Source organism: Felis catus, chromosome A2 (assembly GCF_018350175.1).
Source record: "Felis catus isolate Fca126 chromosome A2, F.catus_Fca126_mat1.0, whole genome shotgun sequence".
Taxonomy (NCBI): domain Eukaryota; kingdom Metazoa; phylum Chordata; class Mammalia; order Carnivora; family Felidae; genus Felis; species Felis catus.
Window position 1 is genome coordinate 164444301 of NC_058369.1, and position 21528 is coordinate 164465828.

Consider the following 21528-nt stretch of genomic DNA (forward strand, 5'->3'; position numbering starts at 1 on the left):
GGCTTGATTTCCACCCCGGACACAATCACTGTATCACAGGTTTACATTAAGAGAAGTGTACGTTGTTAGAACTTGGGCTCCGTGGAGATGCTCTCATCCAGACTTACGTACCAACAGGCAGGTCATTACCTGCCTTAGAGTCCACTGTCCGTGAGAAGCAGGCCCCCGAGGCACCTGTCACCAGCACGCTGTCTTCTAAAGGACAACACGCCCCGGGCATAACGAGAGTCCAACAGTGCTGATCTGGCCTATCCTGGCTCTGTCCTGACACTGGACATTTGCCATATCTGGGGCTTCCTATCATTCTTTGTCTTTCTACAGTTGGATAAATTCCTACACTGTGAAATCTACCTCTCCCGCCCCAGCTAGAACTCGGAATCCCTAACCTCCAGGAGGGAAATACGGACCGACTTCCTAGGCTGCACCCACCAGATGCCCCTGCACTGGCCTTCGGCTGGACAGTGACCGTTTGACGGACGGGGCTCCGTGGGCCTTCCACTTTGCCGATGCAGGTGGCAGCCGTGGTTGGTGACAGTGAGTCCCAGACACCCAAGTGACCCAGTGCCAGCAGCAGTTATCCTGGGGAGGTCGAGTTGCCACCATTTGGTTCTCAGTGGAGGCTGTGGCTCTGGGCTAGCTTCAAGAGCTGCTTCTGGAAGCCCAGCGTCAAATCGGTTCCTGCGGCCCTCGCGGGAGTCTGCTACCCGACGTCTGCAGTAAACCCTCCTCTGCTTCAATTAGCCGTGGTGGATTCTGTTTTATTTTTGATTTTGGTCATTAGAACCCTGACCCTTACAGTATTGGTAGCAGGAGAGGTGCCAGGCCTTTAAGGAAATGGGGATCTTAGATTTGAGAGCATGGCTACTGTCACAGGGTGGTCACGGGGCCCCTGGCCCAGGGCCCGCCTCCGTAGTCTCCTTTGCCTGTCCCGTCTCCTCTGCACCTGCAGCTACACATGGGCATTCCTTGCTTCCTCGGCAGAAACGGGGTGTTTTCTAGGCTCCTGACACAGGGCTGCCTGCAAACACCTGGGAGGGGTTTACTTCTCTTCCCCCGAACACGCGAGTGTGTCCCTGCACCGTTTCCAGACCAGTCTGTGGAGACATCAGGGAAGGCAGACGAGAACCTCTCAACGCAGACATGAAGTCCGGGGGGCCGTGACCGTGATGGGGATGGGGACTCTCCCAGGCCCGTGGGGGCTGCCAGGCACAGGCTCAGAGACCCGCGGGTCTGCAGGATGCCCCCAGATCAGGGTCTGCTTTCAAAGCCGGCTTTCAAGATGTTTCTTGGTCTTTACTGTACATCTGAACGTTCACATAAATTCTTGCTTGAGTATTGTTTAAAATGGGAAAAATACTTGAAACCTAAATGTCGCCAACAGGAGACAGGCTGAATTTATTATGGTACATTCAGAGGAGGGGGTCCAGCTGTTAGGCAGATGGCAGAAACTCGGGGAACCGTCAGAACCAAACAGCTAAAAGACATCATTTTAAATGGTGCATAATGCTTGGTTGTAGGGATGTATTGTAACTTATTCATCCGATTTCTTATTCTTAAATTATAAAGTTGTTTTCAATTATATCTGCTATTACAAATAATAACCCATTGATCATTTTTTTAAGCTTTTACTTATTTGTTTATTTAGAGAAAGAGAGAGAGAGAGAGAGAGAGAGAGAGTGGGGAAGGGACAGAGAGAGAGGGAGAGAGCGACAATCCCAAGCAGGCTCCACACAGAGTCACACAAACTGTGAGATCATGACCTGAGCTGAAATCAAAAGGTGGACGCTTAACCCAGTGAGCCACCAGAACACCTCCATGGATTGTTTTTATATACGATTTTCTATAATTTAAAATACTTTCCTCAAAATAGACTCCTCAGAGAGGAATTTGCACATCAAAGGACACGGATGTTAAAAATCTTGACATGGATTTCCAGAGTGCTTTCCACACTGTTTGCACTGACTTCTCCTGGTCTATAGTATGTGCAAATTTAATTCCAGTCTTCCCAACATTGATTATTATCTCTCATTGGCCAAAAATGTTTCATGCTGTTTAAAAAAATTTTTTTTAATGTTTTTATTTTATTATTTTTGAGACAGAGACAGAGCATGAGCAAGGGAGGGGCAGAGAGAGAGGGAGGCACAGAATCCAAAGCAGGCTCCGGGCTCCGAGCTGTCCGCACAGAGCCCGACGTGGGGCTTGAACCCACGGACCATGAGATAGTGACCTGAGCCGAAGTCGAACGCTTAACTGACTGAGCCACCCAGGCGCCCCTATACTGTTTTAATTTGCATATCCAGATTACAGGTTAGGCTAACAATTTGTAATGATTTTCTAGGTTATTTATGTACTTTCTGAGAATTACCTATTTATATATCGGGCCCATTTTCCTACTGAGTTGTAGTGTTTTTCCTATTAAATCATATGAAGTTTTAACTAGGGCAATTTGTGCTATTGCACACTGCCCAGCTTGCCCATTTGGAAACCATTTCGTCCAATCCTAGCAAGTGATCTGCCTTATCCCAAAGAACTCTACTGCTAACCCCAAACTAAAGACCTCACACCTTGTACACGCACAAAGAACTCATGCAGACTGTGTGTAATGAGAATGTATTTTTCAAACGGTGTGAATGATCCAAATTATGACTCATGTAAAGTATGTCCCACTCGCATGGCTTGGTGTGTTGAGCCTAGAGGAATCAATAAAATAAATGCATTTTCTATGCACTGGTGTCACAAATCTGTTTTATTGACACCATGGAATTTTAAGTGATTTCTTGCTCTTGAAAAAGGAGAGTCCCAAAGCTACGGTACCTATAATTTTGTGAGATGTGACAAAACCAACAGGGCATTTTGGGGCTGTTTGTTTGTGATAAACCATCGAAAAGCAGGGCGAGAGCCGGGACTGAATATCACGGGTGATCACTGAATGGGAATGATGGCACTTCGACATAAATGGTAGGAGAGCTCTTTGACTATCTTAGCAGCTACTCCAAGGCCCTGGGATAGCACACGTTAATTATAAATGAAGGTGCTGACCTTCATGAAAAATCTTCATTACTAAGAGATGACTTTCAGAACGGAAAAAATAACGTGGCATTGTTGAGGTAAGGATTCGAAGATCTGTAGAAGGACCCATTTAAACAGGAGTTGAGGGAGGGGGATGGGCAAAATAAGTGAAGGGGATTAAGAGGTATAAACATCCAGTTATAAAATAAATTAGTCACACAGATGGAAAGCACGGCACAGGGAATCTAGTCAATAATATTGTAATTATGGGCAACGGAAACAAAAGCAAAAATGAACTACTGGGACCTCATTAAGATAAAAAGCTTCTGCACAGTGAAGGAAACAATCAACAAAACTAAGAGGCAACCCATGGAATGGGAGAAGATATTTGCAAATGACATTGCAGATAAAGTGTTAGTATCCAAAATCTATAAAGAACTTAGCAAACTCAGCACCCAGAAAACAAATAACCCAGTGAAGAAATGGGCAGGAGACATAAACAGACACTTTTCCAAAGAAGACATCCAGATGGCCAACAGACACATGAAAAGATGCTCAACATCACTCATCATCAGGGAAACACAAATCAAAACCACAATAAGACACCACCTCACACCAGTCACAATGGCTAAAATGAACGACCCAGGCAACAACAGATGTTGGTGAGGATGCAGAGAAAGAGGAACCCTTTTGCACCGCTAGTGGGAATGCAAACTGGTGCAGCCGCTGTGGAAAATAGTATGGAGTTTCCTCAAAAACGTAAAAATAGAACTGCCCTATGACTCATTAATTGCACTACTCGGTATTTATCCAAAGGATACAGGTGTGCTGTTTCGAAGGGGCACATGCACCCTAATGTTTATAGCAGCGTTATCGACAATTGCCAAAGTATGGAAAGAGGCCAAATGTCCTTTGACTGACAAATGGATAAAGAAAATGTGATATATAGATACAGATATAGGTATAGGTATAGGTATAGATATAGATATAGATATGTAGATAGTGGAATATTACTCAGTGATCAAAAGAATGAAATCTTGCCGTGTGCAACAACATGGCTAGAACTAGAGTATTATGCTAAGTGTAATAAGTCAGGGAAAGATAAGTATCATATGATTTTACTCATATGTGGAATTTCAGAAACAACAGATGAACATAGGGGAAGGGAAGGAAAAATAAGATTGAGAGTGAGGCAAACCATAGAGACTCTTAAGTACAGAGAACAAACTGAGGGTTGTTGAAGGGGAGGGAGGTGAGGGGATGAGCTAAATGGGTGATGGGCTTGTGTTGGGATGAGCACTGGGGGTTATATGTAAGTGATGAATCACCAAATTCTATTCCTGAATTCATTATTACACTATATGTTAACTAACTTGGATTTAAATAAAATTTTAAACACTAAAAAAATAATACTGAAAAAAATAATATTGTGAGGCACCTGTGTGGCTCAGTCTGGTTCTTGAGTTCAAACTCCACATTGGGCTCCCTGCTGTCAGCACAAAGCGTGCTTTGGATCCTCTGTCCCCTTCTCTCTTTGCCCTTCCCCCTCTCAAAAATAAACATTAAAAAAACTTTGAAGAATTTTTTATATGTTTATTTATTTTTGAGAGAGAGAAAGAGAGAGACAGATCATGAGTGGGGGAGGGACAGAGAGAGGGAGACAGAATCTGAAGCAGACTTCAGGCTCTGAGTTGTCAGCACACAGCCTGGCGTGGGGCTCGAACTCACACACCATGAGATCATGACCTGAGCCGAAGTCAGTCACTTAACCAACTGAGCCACCCAGGCGTCCCAACATTAAATTTTTTTTTTCAATCTTGTACTTATGTCGTTAATGTAATTATGTCGATGGCAACTACACTCATTGTGGTGAGCACCGAGTAATGCCTAGAATTGTCCAATCACTAGGTTGTGCACCTAAAACTAATATAACATTGTATGTCAACTATCCTTCAATAAAAACTTTTAGAACTAATAATTAAAAGTAAAAAGTAAAATGGAGTCAGGAGGCCAGAGGGGGAGCTGTCACGTGATACCACTAGGTGCAGCCCTTTGCAGACCCAGGAGGAGGAGGTGGACTTTGCACTCTCCAACAGGAAGAAGCTCCCTTCACTACCCTGGCAGGAGGAAGATTTTCTCCTGGCCCAGCAACAGCCCCAGCCAATGAGGAGCCGTCACTACTCAGCCAATGAGAGGCCGCCACTGTGGTCTCCGCCTACAGACTCTGGTCCAAAGCAGCCCTCCCAACTTCCCCTTTCCTCTGTATGAGCATGCTCCTCTCCTTTGTTCTTCACACTTGCCTGTGGTTCACCATAGTCTGTTTGCCCCACATTGCAGTTCCTCTGCTATTCCTGAATAAACCCATTTTGCTGGTAAAATAACCAGATGTGTTATTTCCAAGGTCTACAGAACTAAAACTGATCTTTAAGAGTCTAGGGGATAAACCACAAAGTTAGACTTGAGTAATGGCACCTCCTTTTACTGGTCAGCTCTCAGGAAGTACGAGTTGTCTGGGGTAGGTTCTCCAGTGTTCTCCACGTTTTCCTGAGTGAGCTTGCTTTTGCTGGTTGTGCACCTAACAGAAACGCAGAATACTTCTTGCTTCCTTTTCTGGATACTCTTTTCATCATCCTGTTTGGGCAGATGCATGCCATAATCATAAAAAGTTGGTTTTCATGCAGCCAACTTTTTCTTACCACTTCTTTTCCTAAGTAAACACCACCATCATTTTACTCAGGCCAAAAAGTTTGGAGTCATTTATGACTGATGTCTTCATTTTCTCCCACATTCTATATCCGGATGCTGTGCTTATGGGAACAACAGTGCAACTACCTGTTGGATCATATCACCTGTCATTTTCTGCCCTGCTGTCACCTGGCTAAGCCACCACCACTACTTATCTTGTCCATTGAATGTGCTTCCTAACTGCTCCTGTGTCCACGCATGCCTCCGGCAATCGATTATATGCAGGGAAGCTGGACCTGACCTTCTCAAATGTGAGTCACATAATGTCATTGCCCAGGACAAAACTCTCCAGTGACTTCTGATCAGAGCTAATATAAAACCCAACATCTATACCATGGCCTGCAAGACCTTCCATGCCCTAGCCCTGACTCCTCCCTGAATCCGCCTTTGACCGCCTTCCCTTCCGTTCACACAGTTCCTGCTGTAATTCTTTTTTTTTTTTAAATTATTTTTAATGTTTATTTATTTTTGAGAGAGAGCAAGAGACAGAGTGCGAGTGGGGGAGGGGCAGAGAGGGAAGGAGACACAGAATCTGAAGCAGGCTCCAGGCTCCGGGCTGTCAGCACAGAGCCTGACGCGGGGCTCAAACCCATGAACCGCAAGATCGTGACCTGAGCCAAAGTTGGACGCTCAGCTGACTGAGCCACCCAGGTACCTCCCTGCTGTAATTCTTCACATGCCAGTTCGCCTCCCACCGGAGGGCCTCTGCATTTGCCACTTCCTCTCCTTAGAATGTTCTTTCCTCAGATATTTGCAAGACCCGCCTCCACTGCATTTAGAACTCTGCCAAGACATCACCTCCTCAGAGATGCCTTCCCGCAGCACCTCTGCTAAAACAGCAACTTCTTCATTACCATCTCCTCTCCTTTACTTTTCCTCTTAGCACTTGTCACCGTCTGACATCCTATTATGTAATTATTTGTTTATGTATTTGCTATATCTGTGTACCAATCCCCCTCCCCATCTTGTTCACTGTTGTACCTACACTCCTACAACAGCATCTGGCCATATCATATGCTCAATAAGTTCAGTATTAGTTGAATGAATGCATTTTTTAAAAGTTTATTTATTTTGAGAAGGAGAGAGAGCGAGCGTGCGCGCAAGAGTGTGCATGAGTGGGGAAGGGCAGAGAGAGAAGGAGAGAGAGAATCTCAAGCAGGCTCCGTGCTGTCAGCGTAGAGCCCGGCTCGGGGTGGGGGAAGCGTGTGACGCTCGATCCCACAAACTGCAAGATCATGACCTGAGCCAAAATCAAGAGTTGGACGCTCAACCGACTGAGCCACCCAGGTGCCCCAGACGAATGCATCTTTGAAATTACTTGTGCTTATCAGTTTTAAGTCTGTGTGAATTGAGACTGTGTAAGCAGTGGAGTGACCTAGGTGATACGGTAGAAGACAGAGTTTCATTTCAAAGAGCAGCCTCCAAATGTGAAGCACCATGGGAAGTGTGTGGAAAGAGGCCTCAAGCGAGACACCAGAGTTCACGTGAGTGGGCAGAGAACCAGAAGGGGAAGGTCCATTTGAAGAACTTTAAAGTTATGAGCTTACTTTTTAATTCTACTTAGAAGATGCCAGAGAAGTGAAGCAGATTTAGAAGATTTGCATCATTTTGTTATTGTCATTGTCGCTATCATTTCGCTCAAGAGAGTTTGCCAAGCACTTACTGGTATACGATGTTTTCCGTTTCATGACAAAACACAAGCCAAAGCAGTGTTAAGTCGGTAGGACAGAAAAATGAAATGGAATTACTGAATCGGGGGGCAAGGGAATAAAGAAAATTAGATCAATGCAGCAACACGCAGGAGGGGGAAAAGCAAAACTATAAAAAGATAAATGGAAAACATGAAGATATTAAAAATTAGACCAGCCATATCAAGGATCATTAAAAATTTTAATAGATGAAATTCTATTAAAATACAGAGAATCTCAGATTGCACTTAAAAAGTTGTAAGTTTTTATAAGACGTACATCTAAATAGAAAACATGAAGATATTAAAAATCAGACCAGCCATATCAAGGATCATTAAAAATTTAAATAGACTAAGGAAAAAAATTAAATGGACTAAATCCTATTAAGATACAAAGAATCTTGCATTGCCTTTTAAAACGTTATACGCTTTATACAAGAAGTATATCCAAAACAAAATTCCACACGAGGGCTGAGAACACAGGGATGGATACAGACAAGGAAAAATAAAAAGCAAGACTTGGCAATAGTCAAGGAAAAAAGCATTACTGGGACTAAAATAGGTGTTTATATTAGTAAAAAAGACATGTGAAGAAGACACAATAATAATGATTCTTTGTGAATTGGGCAACATAGATTTAAAACTGTAAGGCAAAAATTGTTGGAAGTACTAAGATGTGAGGGGTGCCTGGCTGACTCAGTTGGTGGAATGTGTGACTCCTGGTCCAGGGTCATGAGTTCAAGCCCCACGTTGGGTGTAGAGATTACTTAAAAATAAAATCTTAAAAAAAAAAAAAAAAAGAAGAAGAAATACTAAAATTTGACAAGGCAATGATAAATAAATACTTTAAATATTTTTAAAAATTAAAAGATCAAGTAAATAAGGAAAGGAAATTTATTGCAACTTCGTCTCAATAAATTTGAAAACATAGACATGATTGGAAATGTCTTTTTAGAAAAACCTAAAACAGATTTTAGGAAAATCTGTTGCAGATAATAGGAAAAAAAAAAAAGAAAGAAAAAAAAAGGAAGAATTTCAATCTAGAAGGCTAGCATAACCTTGATCACAAGATTGGGCAGAACCAGAAAGGAAAACTATAAACATAGATGCAAAAATGCCAAATAAAACATGAGCAAATTGAATCCAGCAATCAATTAAAAGCTTAGTATACAAGGAGACATAAAATGGTGAAATCTATCACCAACGAAGTTCACAACACTAAGAGATGAACAGAAACACAGAAGTATTTCAACAGCAGCACCAGCGGGTCCTGAAACACAGCTGGTAACCTGAGAGCAAAGGTCCCCACACTGGGGGTCATGCTAAAACACTCATTCTTTTGAACTCAGGAACCAGACCAGAGCGAGGGCCTCATGACTGCTGGTCACTGTCCTGGGGGCCGTAGCCAGTGCAATGAACACGGGACAACAAATGACATCTATAAAAGGAAGTGGTAACTCACCATCATTTACAGATGGCATGACGGCTACTGACAAAATCTACAAGAAGGAACTGAAAAACTAAGACTTTTTGATAAAAAGAGCAGACTAGGATAACCAGTTATAAGTAAACACAAACATTAATAACACTAACAATAATGATACTAAATTAGAAAATTCAGGGGCGCCTGGGTAGTTCAGTCAGTTAAGCGTCTGACGTTGGCTTAGGTAATGACCACATGGGCAGTTTGTTCGAGCCCCACGTCAGGCTCTGTGCTGACAGCTCGGAGCCTGGAGCCTGCTTCAGATTCCGTGTCTTCCTCTCTCTCTGTCCCTCTCCTGCTCATTTTGTCTCTCTCAAAAAATAAACATAAAAAAAAAAAAAAAGAAGAAAATTTAATGGAAAAGAAGAATTCTGATTCAATAGCAAAAAAACTCCAAAAACACAAAAACTCAAAACACAAAGTATTTAGGAATAAACACAACAATAGATGTTATTTGTTATCTGTAAAGGAACTTTCCAAAACTTACTCAAGAACATGATGGATACTGAATAAATGGATATTGATGCTGGTTCCTGACAGAAGGACTCATTATTAAAATTCCAAATTGATCCAGAAACTCAATGATAAATAAAATCTTAAAGGGTCTTTAATTGTATATAGTATAAGCTGATTCTAAAGTTTATTTGGAACAGTGGAGTGTGGGAGAACAGCCAAATATATTTTAAAGAAGAAAAATGATGACAGGGGAAACCTGTCCTCTGAAATATCAACATTTACTAGAATAAAAGTACAGTAATTAGGGGCGCCTGGGTGGCGCAGTCGGTTAAGCGTCCGACTTCAGCCAGGTCACGATCTCGCGGTCCGTGAGTTCGAGCCCCGCGTCAGGCTCTGGGCTGATGGCTCGGAGCCTGGAGCCTGTTTCCGATTCTGTGTCTCCCTCTCTCTCTGCCCCTCCCCCGTTTATGCTCTGTCTCTCTCTGTCCCAAAAATAAATAAACATTGAAAAAAAAATAAAAAAAAAAAAGTACAGTAATTAAACTGGCATAGGAAGAAATAGAGTCAAACAGAAAAAATCAGAAACAAGTCAGCTCATAGTGCACTTGATAAGGATTAAGTTTCAAGTTAGTGGGGAAAAGAAGGCAAAACAAAGATTTTCTCCCACCTCTTTGTTTTGTTTTGTTTTGTTTTTTGTCAAGGTATAATTGACATATAATATTAGTTTCATGAAGTAAAGATTTAAATATGAAAAATAAAACTGTGGCCGCAGCAACTTCTTATTCAACACGTCTCTGGAGGCGAGGGAAACAAAAGCAAAAATGAACTACTGGGACCTCATCAAAATAAAAAGCTTCTGCACAGCAAAGGAAACCATCAGCAAAACTAAAAGGCAACTGATGGAATGAGAGAAGATATTTGCAAATGACATTGCAGATAAAGTGTTAGTATCCAAAATCTGTAAAGAACTTATCAAACTCAACACCCAAAAAACAAATAATCCAGTGAAGAAATGGGCAAAAGACATGAATAGACACTTCTCCAAAGAAGACACCCAGATGGCCAACCGACACATGAAAAAATGCTCAATATCACTCATCATCAGGGAAACACAAATCAAAACCACAATAAGACACCACCTCACACCTTTCAGAATGGCTAACATTAACAACTCAGGCAACAACAGATGTTGACAAGGATGCAGAAAGGGGGAACACTTTTGCACTGCTAGTGGGAATGCAAACTGGTGCAGCCACTCTGGAAAACAATATGGAGGTTCCTCAAAAAACTAAAAATAGAACTACCCTATGACCCAGCAATTGCACTATTAGATATTTATCCAAGGGATACAGGTGTGCTGTTTCAAAGGGGCACATGCACCCCCATGTTTATAGCAGCACTATCAACAATAGCCAAAGTATGGAAAGAGCCCAAATGTCCATCGACAGATGAATGGGTAAAGAAGATATGGTATATAGATACAATGGAGTATTACTCGGCAATCAAAAAGAATGAAATCTTGCCATTTGCAATGACGTGGATGGAACTGGAGGGTATCATGCTGAGTGAAATTAGTCAGAGAAAGACAAATATCATATGACTTCACTCATATGAGGACTTTAGATCAAAACAGATGAACATAAGGAAAAGGAAGCAAAAATAATATAAAAACAAGGAGGGAGACAAAACATAACAGACTCTTAAATATGGAGGACAAACAGAGGGTTACTAGACGGGTTGTGGGAGGCAGGACGGGCTAAATGGATAAAGGGCATTAAGGAATCTTCTCCTGAAATCACTGTTGCACTATATGCTAAGATATAAATTAAACAACAAATAAACTTAAAAAAAGGAAGAAAACTGAAAAACACCATAAGGAAATGTAAGAGGACATTTTTGTAATTTGGGTCTATGGAGAAGGCTCCTCTCAACACCATCCAGAAGCCATAAAAAGTTTCAGATTTGCCTACAGAAAAAAATTTACATTTCTGTTCAATAGGAGAGATCATAAATAAAGTTTAAAAGTGACCATCTAGAAAAAGCATAGAATGATAAAAATAACAGCCAACATAATATAGGCGTTATTATTTGCCAGGAATTATGCTAAGCATTTTACACAAATTATCTAATTACAAGTGATAGGTATTATTATTATTACTAATATTATGCCATTTTAGAGAAGGGAAAACTGAGGCTAAGCAAGGTCACATAAATACTAACTAGGTTAATATCCGTAATTGGCATTTGTTGCTTTGTGTTGTTCAAGTCTTCCCATTCTCTGGTCTCATTACTCCTTGGACATGTGAACAAAGCCAGCTAGAATCTTTTTGGCTTTGGTTTTAGAGGAGAATGGACCTTACCTTTGGGTTTAGAAAGCTTGAAGGATGTGAATTTGAAGTTTTCAGTGGCCATCGATGTTTCTAGCTACATAAAGAACATCTAACTCCAGAAGGATTGGATCACAAAAGAGATGAGCAGAGGTGAAAAGTGAATGGAAGAAAGTTTTGACCTAATTATTTGGGTCTCTCAATCCACCTGCGCCTGAATTATGGGAATCAGTAAACTCCCTCTGGAGCTAATCTGGATGGGTTATCTGACCCTTAGAGTGCAATATCCACAGTATATAAAGACTCCATCTACTACTTAAGGAGAAAAAGGACAAACAAGTTAATGGTACAATGTACAAAGGATATGATTAGAAACTCAATGAAGCAATAGCAGCAGGGGTTAATTCTGGAACTCTTATCTGGGGAATCCAAGCCTCTCTGCGGTGGAGGACCGCACACAATTTTTATCTGCGCCTCCCAGGGTCTCCCCAGTGCTAAAATTCCACATAGTTAATGTCCAGTTGGATGTGCAGACAGTTTATCTTAGGATCACTTCTGCCTTATTATATGGACCTCTTGTTTGGCTCTACGATTATAAGAAATACTATGCCTTGGATATGTAGTTAGAAAAGATGAGAAATCATTAATGGTTTATTGTTTCTGCAATATTTAAGAACTGAGAAAAGACTTCACCCATCCTGGCTTCTGTGAGCATCATGGAGGTGTGGGGCCTTAAGTGTGCTACGGAAGGGGTGTTGGTAATTAACTGGCTCTTTCTTGCAAGGTCTTTGACTGCCCTCCCCGGTGGCTTGCTACAGAGCCTATAATGAAGCTGATAGCGACTGGAGGCACGATGTTTCTCCCTTAATGCATGGCTTCTTTGGAATCAAATCAATTACAGAGTTTTATTTTATTGCATCTCTCCAAATTGGCTGTGGGATGATGCTTCTTTGGTGTTGGGAAAAAAAAAAAAAAGTCCCTGGATACGAGATTGATGTAGAGCAGAGAAAGGAATGTCACCAGCTGAGTACTGTGACACAAATTGGGCACTGTGACAACTGAATGCAAAAGTTTATTGAAAACCTACTCTGTGCACAGTGCGGAGGGCTCAAAATGAGTAGAGAACAATCTTGCTCTCAAAAAGCTTTCAGTCTAGTCTGGGAGAGAAGAAAGGGGACGGGGAAGAAACGGCAGTTGCTTCTGATTCATCAACAGAGAGGGTGAGGACAAAGCCGGAAGAGTGTGTGTGAGCAGGGAACCGAGAGAGCTCATTCTAGAAGGGGAGATATCGAAAGCCTATTTTTTTTTTTAATTAATTTATTTATTTTGAGAGAGACAGAGCACAAGCAGGGGAGGGGCAGAGAGAGGGAGAGGGAATCTATAGCAGGCTCAGCCCTGTCAGCACAGAGCCCGACTAGGGGCTTGATCCCATGAACTGTGGGATCTGGACCTGAGCCAAAGGCAAGACTTGGACGCTTAAGTGCCTGAGCCACCCAGGCGCCCCTAGGGTGACTTTTGTTTTTATCTTGATCTCATTTATATTGTAGGCTTTTTCTCAAATAGCTGCCGATTCCTGGTATCACTGCGATTTAAGAGTTAGTGCAAGAGCTTGCTATGAGACCTTGTCGTCGTTAATTAATGACAGGCTTTACTTCAGGGTGAAGCTGGTAATTCTGCTTCTGTGTTCTGACATTTAGGAGTCCACTGTTTTACCCCCAAGTGCCAGCCCCCATACTAGATCACTAGTCACTTCTCCCCAGCCCATGAAAAGACGTCTCCTTTTTTTAAGCAATAATATTCCTTTTGCTCGAAGTGTTTTCAACTGCTATTTAAATAATCTTGTATGAAAGGGAGATGAGTGTGTATAGCTGATCTGCTATTTGAACCAGAGATTTTTTTCTTTAGCTCTTAAACTGGACTAGACCAAAAACGAACAGGTATTCAGATACTTACTTATACAGTGCTTCAGAATGTGCTAGGTTGTAGAAGTATTCTAGGAGCTTGAAGTTGCATGCGAGGCTCTTTAGGAAAGAGAGTACCCACTGTGTGTGGGCTTTTTACAACATTTGGAGGATTAGGAAAGGTGTCACAAAAAACTCACGCATGTGATACACGCTGGTAAAAATACTCAGCTGCGGAGAGCATGACTTAAGTGAAAGGCCCCCTTCCCCTCTTCTTCAGCCCCATATTTCAGCGATAATTACTGGCAAGTCTCTTTTGTGTCCTCCTTGACTTCTGTGCAGATATGTTTCTCTTTGTCCATAATGTGCTCATGTTCAGTTTTACACAGTTGGATCATTCGGCGTGTATTGCTTTGTGATTTGCTTAGGTCACCGAACAGTGTAGTTTTGGACATTTTTCTGTTTTGGCATGTACACATCTCTCTCTCTCTCTCTCTCTCTCTCTCTCTCTCTCTCTCTTCAAAGGCTGCATAATATTCATCAGCCATTATGAATCAAGTGCTTGCTTTATTGCAAGGCATATTCTAGATTCTGGGGCTTCAGTAGTAAACAAGAGAGACCAAGCCCTGGCCTTCATGGACCAAAATTCAATGGTGAGAGATACAAAATAAATGCATTCCTTGTCATTAACTTCAGACAGTGGAAAAAGCTATAAAGAGAATACACTATAGTGATGGTATTGACAGTATCTGCTGATGTTGCTGGGAGAACATGAGGTGTGTTGCCGGGGGTAGTCAGGAAGGTCTCCCTGCAGTAAGGACACTGAAATAGACCCAAATGATATGGAGGCAGTTGGGCGAAAATTTAGGAAGAATAGGGTTCATTGTGAAGGCTCTTAGACGAGGAGAGTGCGTCATACTCAAGGGACCCTCCTGCCTCCTGAAGTAAAAGGCTGATGTTATGGGACAGTGAGAAGTGAACTTAGAGGAGATCACGTCTGATAGGTAAGCAGGGGTCTGGTCGTACGGTGCCCTGCATGCCGTGGTGAGGAGCAGGGTTTTGTTCTCAGTGCAGTGGAAGCCAGTGGGGGACTCTGAACGGGGGGACCAACAAGGCTGGAGCCCTACATCTGTGCTGACAGGGCGGAGCCTGCTTGGGGTTCTGTCTCCCTCCCTCTCTGCCCTTCCCCTGCCTGTGTTCTCTCTCTCTCTCTCTCTCTCTCTCAGAATAAATAAACTTAAAAAAAAGAGAGGCTTTGATATCTCCCCTTCTAGAACGAGCTCTCCCAGTTCCTGCTCACACACACTTTTTTTTTTTTTTAATGTTTATTTTTGAGACAGAGAGAGACAGAGCATGAGCAGGGAAGGGGCAGAGAGAGAGGGAGACACAGAATGTGAAGCAGGCTCCAGGCTCTGAGCTGTCAGCACAGAGCCCGACATGGGGCTCAAACTCACGAGCTGTGAGATCATGACCTGAGCCCAAGTCGGACGCCCAACCGACTGAGCCATCCAGGCACCCCTCACACACACTCTTTCATCTTTGTCCTCACCCTCTCTGTTGATGAATCAGAAGTGACCACCATACAGTTTTCCATCGAACCCACAAACTGCGAGATCATGACCTGAGCTGAAGTCAGGAGTCAGCCGCTTAACCGACTGAGCCACCCAGATGCCCCAAAAGCCTATTTTGGACATGTGTTTCTTTGGGACAGGAAGGAATAAGTTTAAGATAAGTACAGATGTATATACACCTATGTGATACTAACACCAAGCTGAATTTAATTCAGGTCCATTTTGTCTCTTTAAACATGATGCAATGGCCTGAAAGCAATGATGATCTATTAGCTTGGAATCCTATGATTCCTGGTTCTACTAAAAGGAACCTGAGCTCCTTGGAAAACCATTATTCCAGGCACGGGGCAGAAAAATTTCAAAGACTAATAAAGACAAGTCAAAATAGTATAGGACAGGGGCGCCTGGGTGGCGCAGTCGGTTAAGCGTCCGACTTCAGCCAGGTCACGATCTTGCGGTCTGTGAGTTCGAGCCCCGCGTCGGGCTCTGGGCTGATGGCTCAGAGCCTGGAGCCTGTTTCCGATTCTGTGTCTCCCTCTCTCTCTGCCCCTCGCCCGTTCATGCTCTGTCTCTCTCTGTCCCAAAAATAAATAAACGTTGAAAAAAAAAATTTAGTAACAAAATAGTATAGGACAAATCTGCAAAGGCATCACTGATTAAATCTGGGATAATTTTAGCGTCAAAAAAACCAGGAATGCAATGAATTAAAACACACCAAACATACAACAATCTACAAGTTCACACTCAGAACATTTTTTTTCACGGTTACAGTATGAGGTGGCTTAGGGGAGTCATTCATTAATCTGGTAGCAGGAAGGAATCAAGTATTTACCCTGCCTTTCCAAGCATGAGGGGAAATTCTTCTCTACGTAAGAATCGTGGCCTGGGTGGCTCAGTTGGTTGAGTGTCTGTCTGACTCTTGGGTTCGTCTCAGGTCACGGTCTCAGCATCGTGAGATTGAATCCCTATTGGGCCTCACTGGGTGTGGAGCCTGCTTGGGATTCTCTCTCTCTCTCTCTCTCTCTCTCTCTCTCTCTGTTCCTCCCCAGCTTGTACGCTCTCTATCTCTTTCTCTCTCTCTCTCTCTCAAATAAGTAAACATTAAAAAAAAAAAAAGAGGAATCATGTCACAGTAATGAAAACATTAAAATACCACCATTAGGAACCCCTAATGAAATAATCATTCTAGGCCATGATCATTCGTGTCTGCTGAAACCGTAAGGTGAAATGATGCCTGAGAGTTGGCCCAGTAAAATGTAGAGAACGCATCATGGATGTGTGGGGCCTCCTATACTCTTCTACTTTTGTGAATTGTTGAGAATTTCCGTAATAGAATTAAAAAAAAAAAAAATCCTGCTTCTGATTTCTCCTCTATGAAATATTTCCTGCCTACAGGGCAGGGTTATGCAGCTCACTATCTCCGAGGATCTTTGGAAATAAAGAGACCCACGCCTCTCAGCAGAGTTTTCCGAAATAGAGACGAGCCACCTATGCCACACGAGAAGGAATTCTGCTAGGTCGAGCATTTTCGTGGAGCCCGGGACACCGTGGGTTAACGGCTGGTCTCTGGCGGCTGGGGGGGGGGGGGGGGGCGGGGCACAGCTGCCAGCAATTAGGCTAGCTGGCAGTCCCCTTGGGAAACTCCTGCTGCCTGATTAGGACTAATTGCTAACCAGCATCTAAGTCCCCGATCGATAGAAAAGGAAATGCATTAGGGGGAGGCTGGGCAGGGAGGGCCTGCCCTCTGGTCAGTCTGCCTGTGCGCGGATATACAGTCGTGTTCGCGAGTCTTGCCCGCGTGCTCCAAATACACCCCACCCTACCAGTGTCACTGGAAAAATTACACTGTGAAACCCTCTCGGGGTGTCCTTTGGACCCTGATTTTGGTCTGCAGCCGGAAGATGCCTGTTTCTGTGGAGAACGGCATTGTGACCATTGTTTCTTGGAGATATGAACGTGTCACGGGAGTGTGGCCGAGGGCACGTCCGCCTGGGGAGCCCAGGAGAGGAAGGCTTCGTGCAGGTGTGGGCTGTTAGCCGAGTATCCGAGTTGGGGCGGTTTTTCTTTATTAAGTAGGCTCAGTTTAGACACTCCCCAGCAGCCACAGAAAAAACTTCGGATCCGTGCTGGTCTGAAATTTGTGACTGGACACCAGACAGGAGGGCGGTGTTCATGGGAACCATTTCAACCAACCGTGCCGGGTCCTGAGAGCACAAAGATGGAGAAGACCCGGTCCTTACCCTCAAGGAGCCTACGCCCTACTCCAAGTTCAAAACCAGAAGGCCCCCCGAAAGTGCTAATACAGCAGAACGAGGAGCACTTCTACTCCACCACCACCAAATTAAATGTTCTCATTTGATGAATTTCTCATTACAATGAAACACACACACACTTTTCAGTTTTAACCTATTTTGAAATTCAAGGTGTTTTTTTTTTTGATACTTTTTTTTTTTTTTTGAGAGAGAGAGAGAGAGAGAGAATACAAGCATACCTGTGCGTGGGGAGAGAGCTAGAGAATCCCAAGCAGGCCCCACACTAAGGGCAGAGCCTGATGCAGGGCTTGATCTCATGACCCTGAGATCATGACCTGAGCTGAAATCAAGGGTTGGACTCCACTGACTGAACCACCTAGACGCCCCAAATTCAAGGGTCTTATAATCAAGTATGGATTGTACTAGTTGAGAGAATACATCGTGAGCTAACTTTATTTTTTATTATTTTTTTTAAGATTTGATTTTTATGGGGTGCCTGGCTGCCTCACTCAGAAGAGTCCACAGCTCTTGATCTCAGGATTGTGAGTTCGAGCCCCACGTTACGTGTAGAGATTACTCAAATAAATAAATTAAAAAAAAAAAAGATTTTATTTTTAACTAATCTACACCCAATGTGGGGCGGCTGGGACTCACAATCCCGAGATCAAGAGTCACATGCTCTACTGAGCCAGCCAGGTGCTCCCATGAGCTTCCTTTAGGTAAGTTTCACAAATAAATCAGGAGTCCCATAAAGTAAAAGTACCTCCGTAGATTATACAAAGACTAAATTCAAGCTGTGAACTTGCTCCTCCAGAAATAACATGCCTTGGAAAACAAGACAAGGGAAGAACCATACCATTATTTGCAACTTTTTGCAGAGGCAAATTCTTGGTCCCTCTTGCACTAGAAGCATAAGAAGTCTGAAAGATATTAAAGTAAAACAATTGTAAAGAAAAAAAAAAACATGACAATATGTTCCTAACTTGTTATTTACCTCAAATGTAAGAGTTTTAAAATCAAGTTCATTACAAATAATTCATTTAATTAAAGAAAGCCAGCCATCAGCAACTTATTAAAGCCCCAGGGGACATAGGAAATAATTAAACTGCATTTCTGTCAAAATAGTCTAAGATTCAGATTTTCCCAAAGTTCCAGCGTATTGCTGTTCAGTTTAGACTTAAGATGATCGTGGATCGCGATCACGTTGCAGAGCGATCCTTCAACGCCCAAGAGGCTTTCTTTTCAGGCAAGTGCTGCAGAAAGGGATAGAAGGAAACTCAGCGGGGATGATCTGGGTTGTGTCACACAGTTTTGTCTGTAAGGTTATTGGTTATCAAATATTCAAAAGACTGTTGGGCAGAAGTAAATTCTTCCTCTTATTCTGTGTTGCTGAATTGGGACGAGGTCACGCAGGCACCCGAAAGTGGCAGATGAATTTCAGTGACTTGGCTCGGGAAACCGGCAAGAGAAGTGAACCTGTCGGTGAACAGCAAACTCACTTTAAATAAAAAAGTATCTATTTTGAGAGAGTGCGTGCATGTGTGTGCACATGTGCAGGGGAGGGGCAGAGGGAGAGGGAGAGACAGAATCCCAAGCAGGCTCCCTGCTGTCAGCCCAGAGCCCAGTGCGGAGCTCAATGTCACGAATCGTGAGATGACGGCCTAAGCTGAAATCAAGAGTCCTGACGCTTAACTGACGGAGCCAGGTGCCCCAAACTTACTTTTTTAAAGGTTTTTTTTTTTTTTTTCAGTGTTTCTTTAAAATTCCAATTATAGAGGAAGGACACTGGTTTTACAAACTACAAAGGAAAACAAACCTCGTTTTATGCTCACAACTCACTCTCTGTTATTTGATACCCCCCCCCACAAAACAAAAACAAAAACAAAAACAAAAACAAAAACAAAAACAAAAAAAACAAAACCAAAAACAAGTGTCTCTTGTTACATTGGCCAGTTCAGCAGGAGGCAGGGAAAGAACATGATTTGCCCAGGATCATATGACTTATTGGAGCAAAGCTGGGCCTGGAATCTGATTCTCTCGTTTCTAATCCAATGCTTGTGCCTTACTCTTCTTCTGACCTTGCTATTTTCCCCCCCAATGTGGTCTTTTTATTCTTCATTTCTTTTTCTTTTATTTCCTACTTAATTCCGTTTCTCAGAGGCTTTTGATTTTTTTTTCTTTTTTTTTTTTAACGTTTTATTTATTTTTGAGACAGAGAGAGACAGAGCATGAACGGGGGAGGGGCAGAGAGAGAGGGAGACACAGAATCGGAAGCAGGCTCCAGGCTCTGAGCCATCAGCCCAGAGCCCGACGCGGGGCTCGAACTCACGGACCGCGAGATCGTGACCTGAGCTGAAGTCGGACGCTTAACTGACTGAGCCACCCAGGCGCCCCAAGGCTTTTGATTTCTTCCCTCTACTGAGTTCTTCCCTTTCCAATTACATGAATTTCCTGTACTCTAGGAGTGGTTGAGCAGCCCAGAAATCTGGGTGTGAGAGGGCCCGGACAGAGCCTTCAACAAAGGTGTCAGGTATTAGAGATGGGCTATGTCACATCAGAAGGACAAACGTACTGTTTGGTAACTAGAATACCAAACTTTGTACGTGTGATCAGACACTTCAGTTGAGTGCAGTTATTAAGAACTCTAAAGTTGGTGCGCCTGGGTGGCGCAGTCGGTTAAGCGTCCGACTTCAGCCAGGTCACGATCTCGCGGTCCGTGGGTTTGAGCCCCGCGTCGGGCTCTGGGCTGATGGCTCGGAGCCTGGAGCCTGTTTCCGATTCTGTGGCTCCCTCTCTCTCTGCTCCTCCCCCGTTCATGCTCTGTCTCTCTGTCCCAAAAATAAATAAACGTTGAAAAAAAAAAAAAAAGAACTCTAAAGTAAAAATCCACATCCTCCAAGGTCTTGATTTTTCACATTCTGTTTTTACAAACTTTTAATTTTTTTAATGTTTATTTATTTTTGAAAGACAGCGAGCGAGCATGAGTGGGGGAGGGGAAGAGAGACAGGGAGACACAGAATCTGAAGCAGGCTCCAGGCTCCAAGCTGTCAGCATAGAGCCTGATATGGGGCTCGAATCCATGAACAGTGAGATCATGACCTGAGCCAAAGTCAGATGCTCAACCAAGTGAGCTCCCCAGGCACCCGTTTTTACAAACTTTTAAAGGAAGCACCGACGATCTCAGTTTCAAGTGGAGAATCTGGAGTACAGGTGATGTTTAAACTGCTCTCCCTCGGGGCGCCTGGGGAGCTCAGTAGGTTAAGCACATCCGACTTCAGCTCAGGTTTGATCTCACAGGTGGTGAGTTCGAGCCCCACGTCAGGCTCTGTGCTGACAGCTCAGAGCCTGGAGCTGCTTCGGATTCTGTGTCTCCCTCTCTCTCTGCCCCTCCCCTGCTCATGCTCTGTTTCTGTCTCAAAAATAAATAAAAACATTAAAAAAAATAAACTGCTCTCCCTCTCCGTTCACCTTCCTCAGTGGAGCAGGGCTTGCTGGCCACGTACTACTCTGCTTTGATTCCACTGTCCTTGTTCGAACTCCTGTCATTCTAAGAATCCCCAAATCTTCCTTCTGAAAGTGATGGTTTAGCTTCACGGTGCATAGATCGCTTACACATAGAAACATTCAACACACTGGATGAGGTTAAGTGACGGCAATAGATTCAAGAGTTAACGGAAAACAAGGGATTCAAGAAGGGGACTGAAGCAGCCAAGCAGAGACCTTGAGGAAGCCCCGAGGACTGGACTCTGGCCCAGGAAAGGAAGCTTCAAGATTCAAAGTCTGAAATCTTGGCAAAACACTCATATTCCACAGTTGGGTGAAGCAGAATACTGTCAAAAATTAGGTAACTACCTTCCCAATCTTCTAAAACATTCTCACGGGATATATGTATTTTATTTTAATTTTCTTTCTTTCGTAACAGCTTGATCGAGTGGCCTTATTCCTGATCTCAGAGGAAGAGCTTTCTTTCAGCCTTTCACCACTGGGGATGCTGGTCGCTGTGGGCTTGTCATGTGGCCTTGATTATGCTGAGGTATGTCCTCTCTAAAGCCATTTGTTGAGAGTTTGTTAGAAATGGACGTTGAATTGGGTCAAAT

The 21528-nt window shown here is 43.3% G+C and overlaps 1 protein-coding gene across 1 annotated transcript in view; it reads right to left on the minus strand.

Moving 5' to 3' along the window:
- Positions 1 to 18452: 18452 nt before the first annotated feature.
- Positions 18453 to 21528, minus strand: part of LOC123378902 (X-ray repair cross complementing 2) — a 46846-nt gene continuing 43770 nt past the window's right edge. Inside the window, exon 4 of the mRNA XM_045053061.1 lies at positions 18453 to 18907. Coding sequence (XP_044908996.1) covers positions 18837 to 18907 — 71 coding nt within the window. The 3' untranslated portion in view covers positions 18453 to 18836. The remainder of the gene's footprint in view (positions 18908 to 21528) is intronic.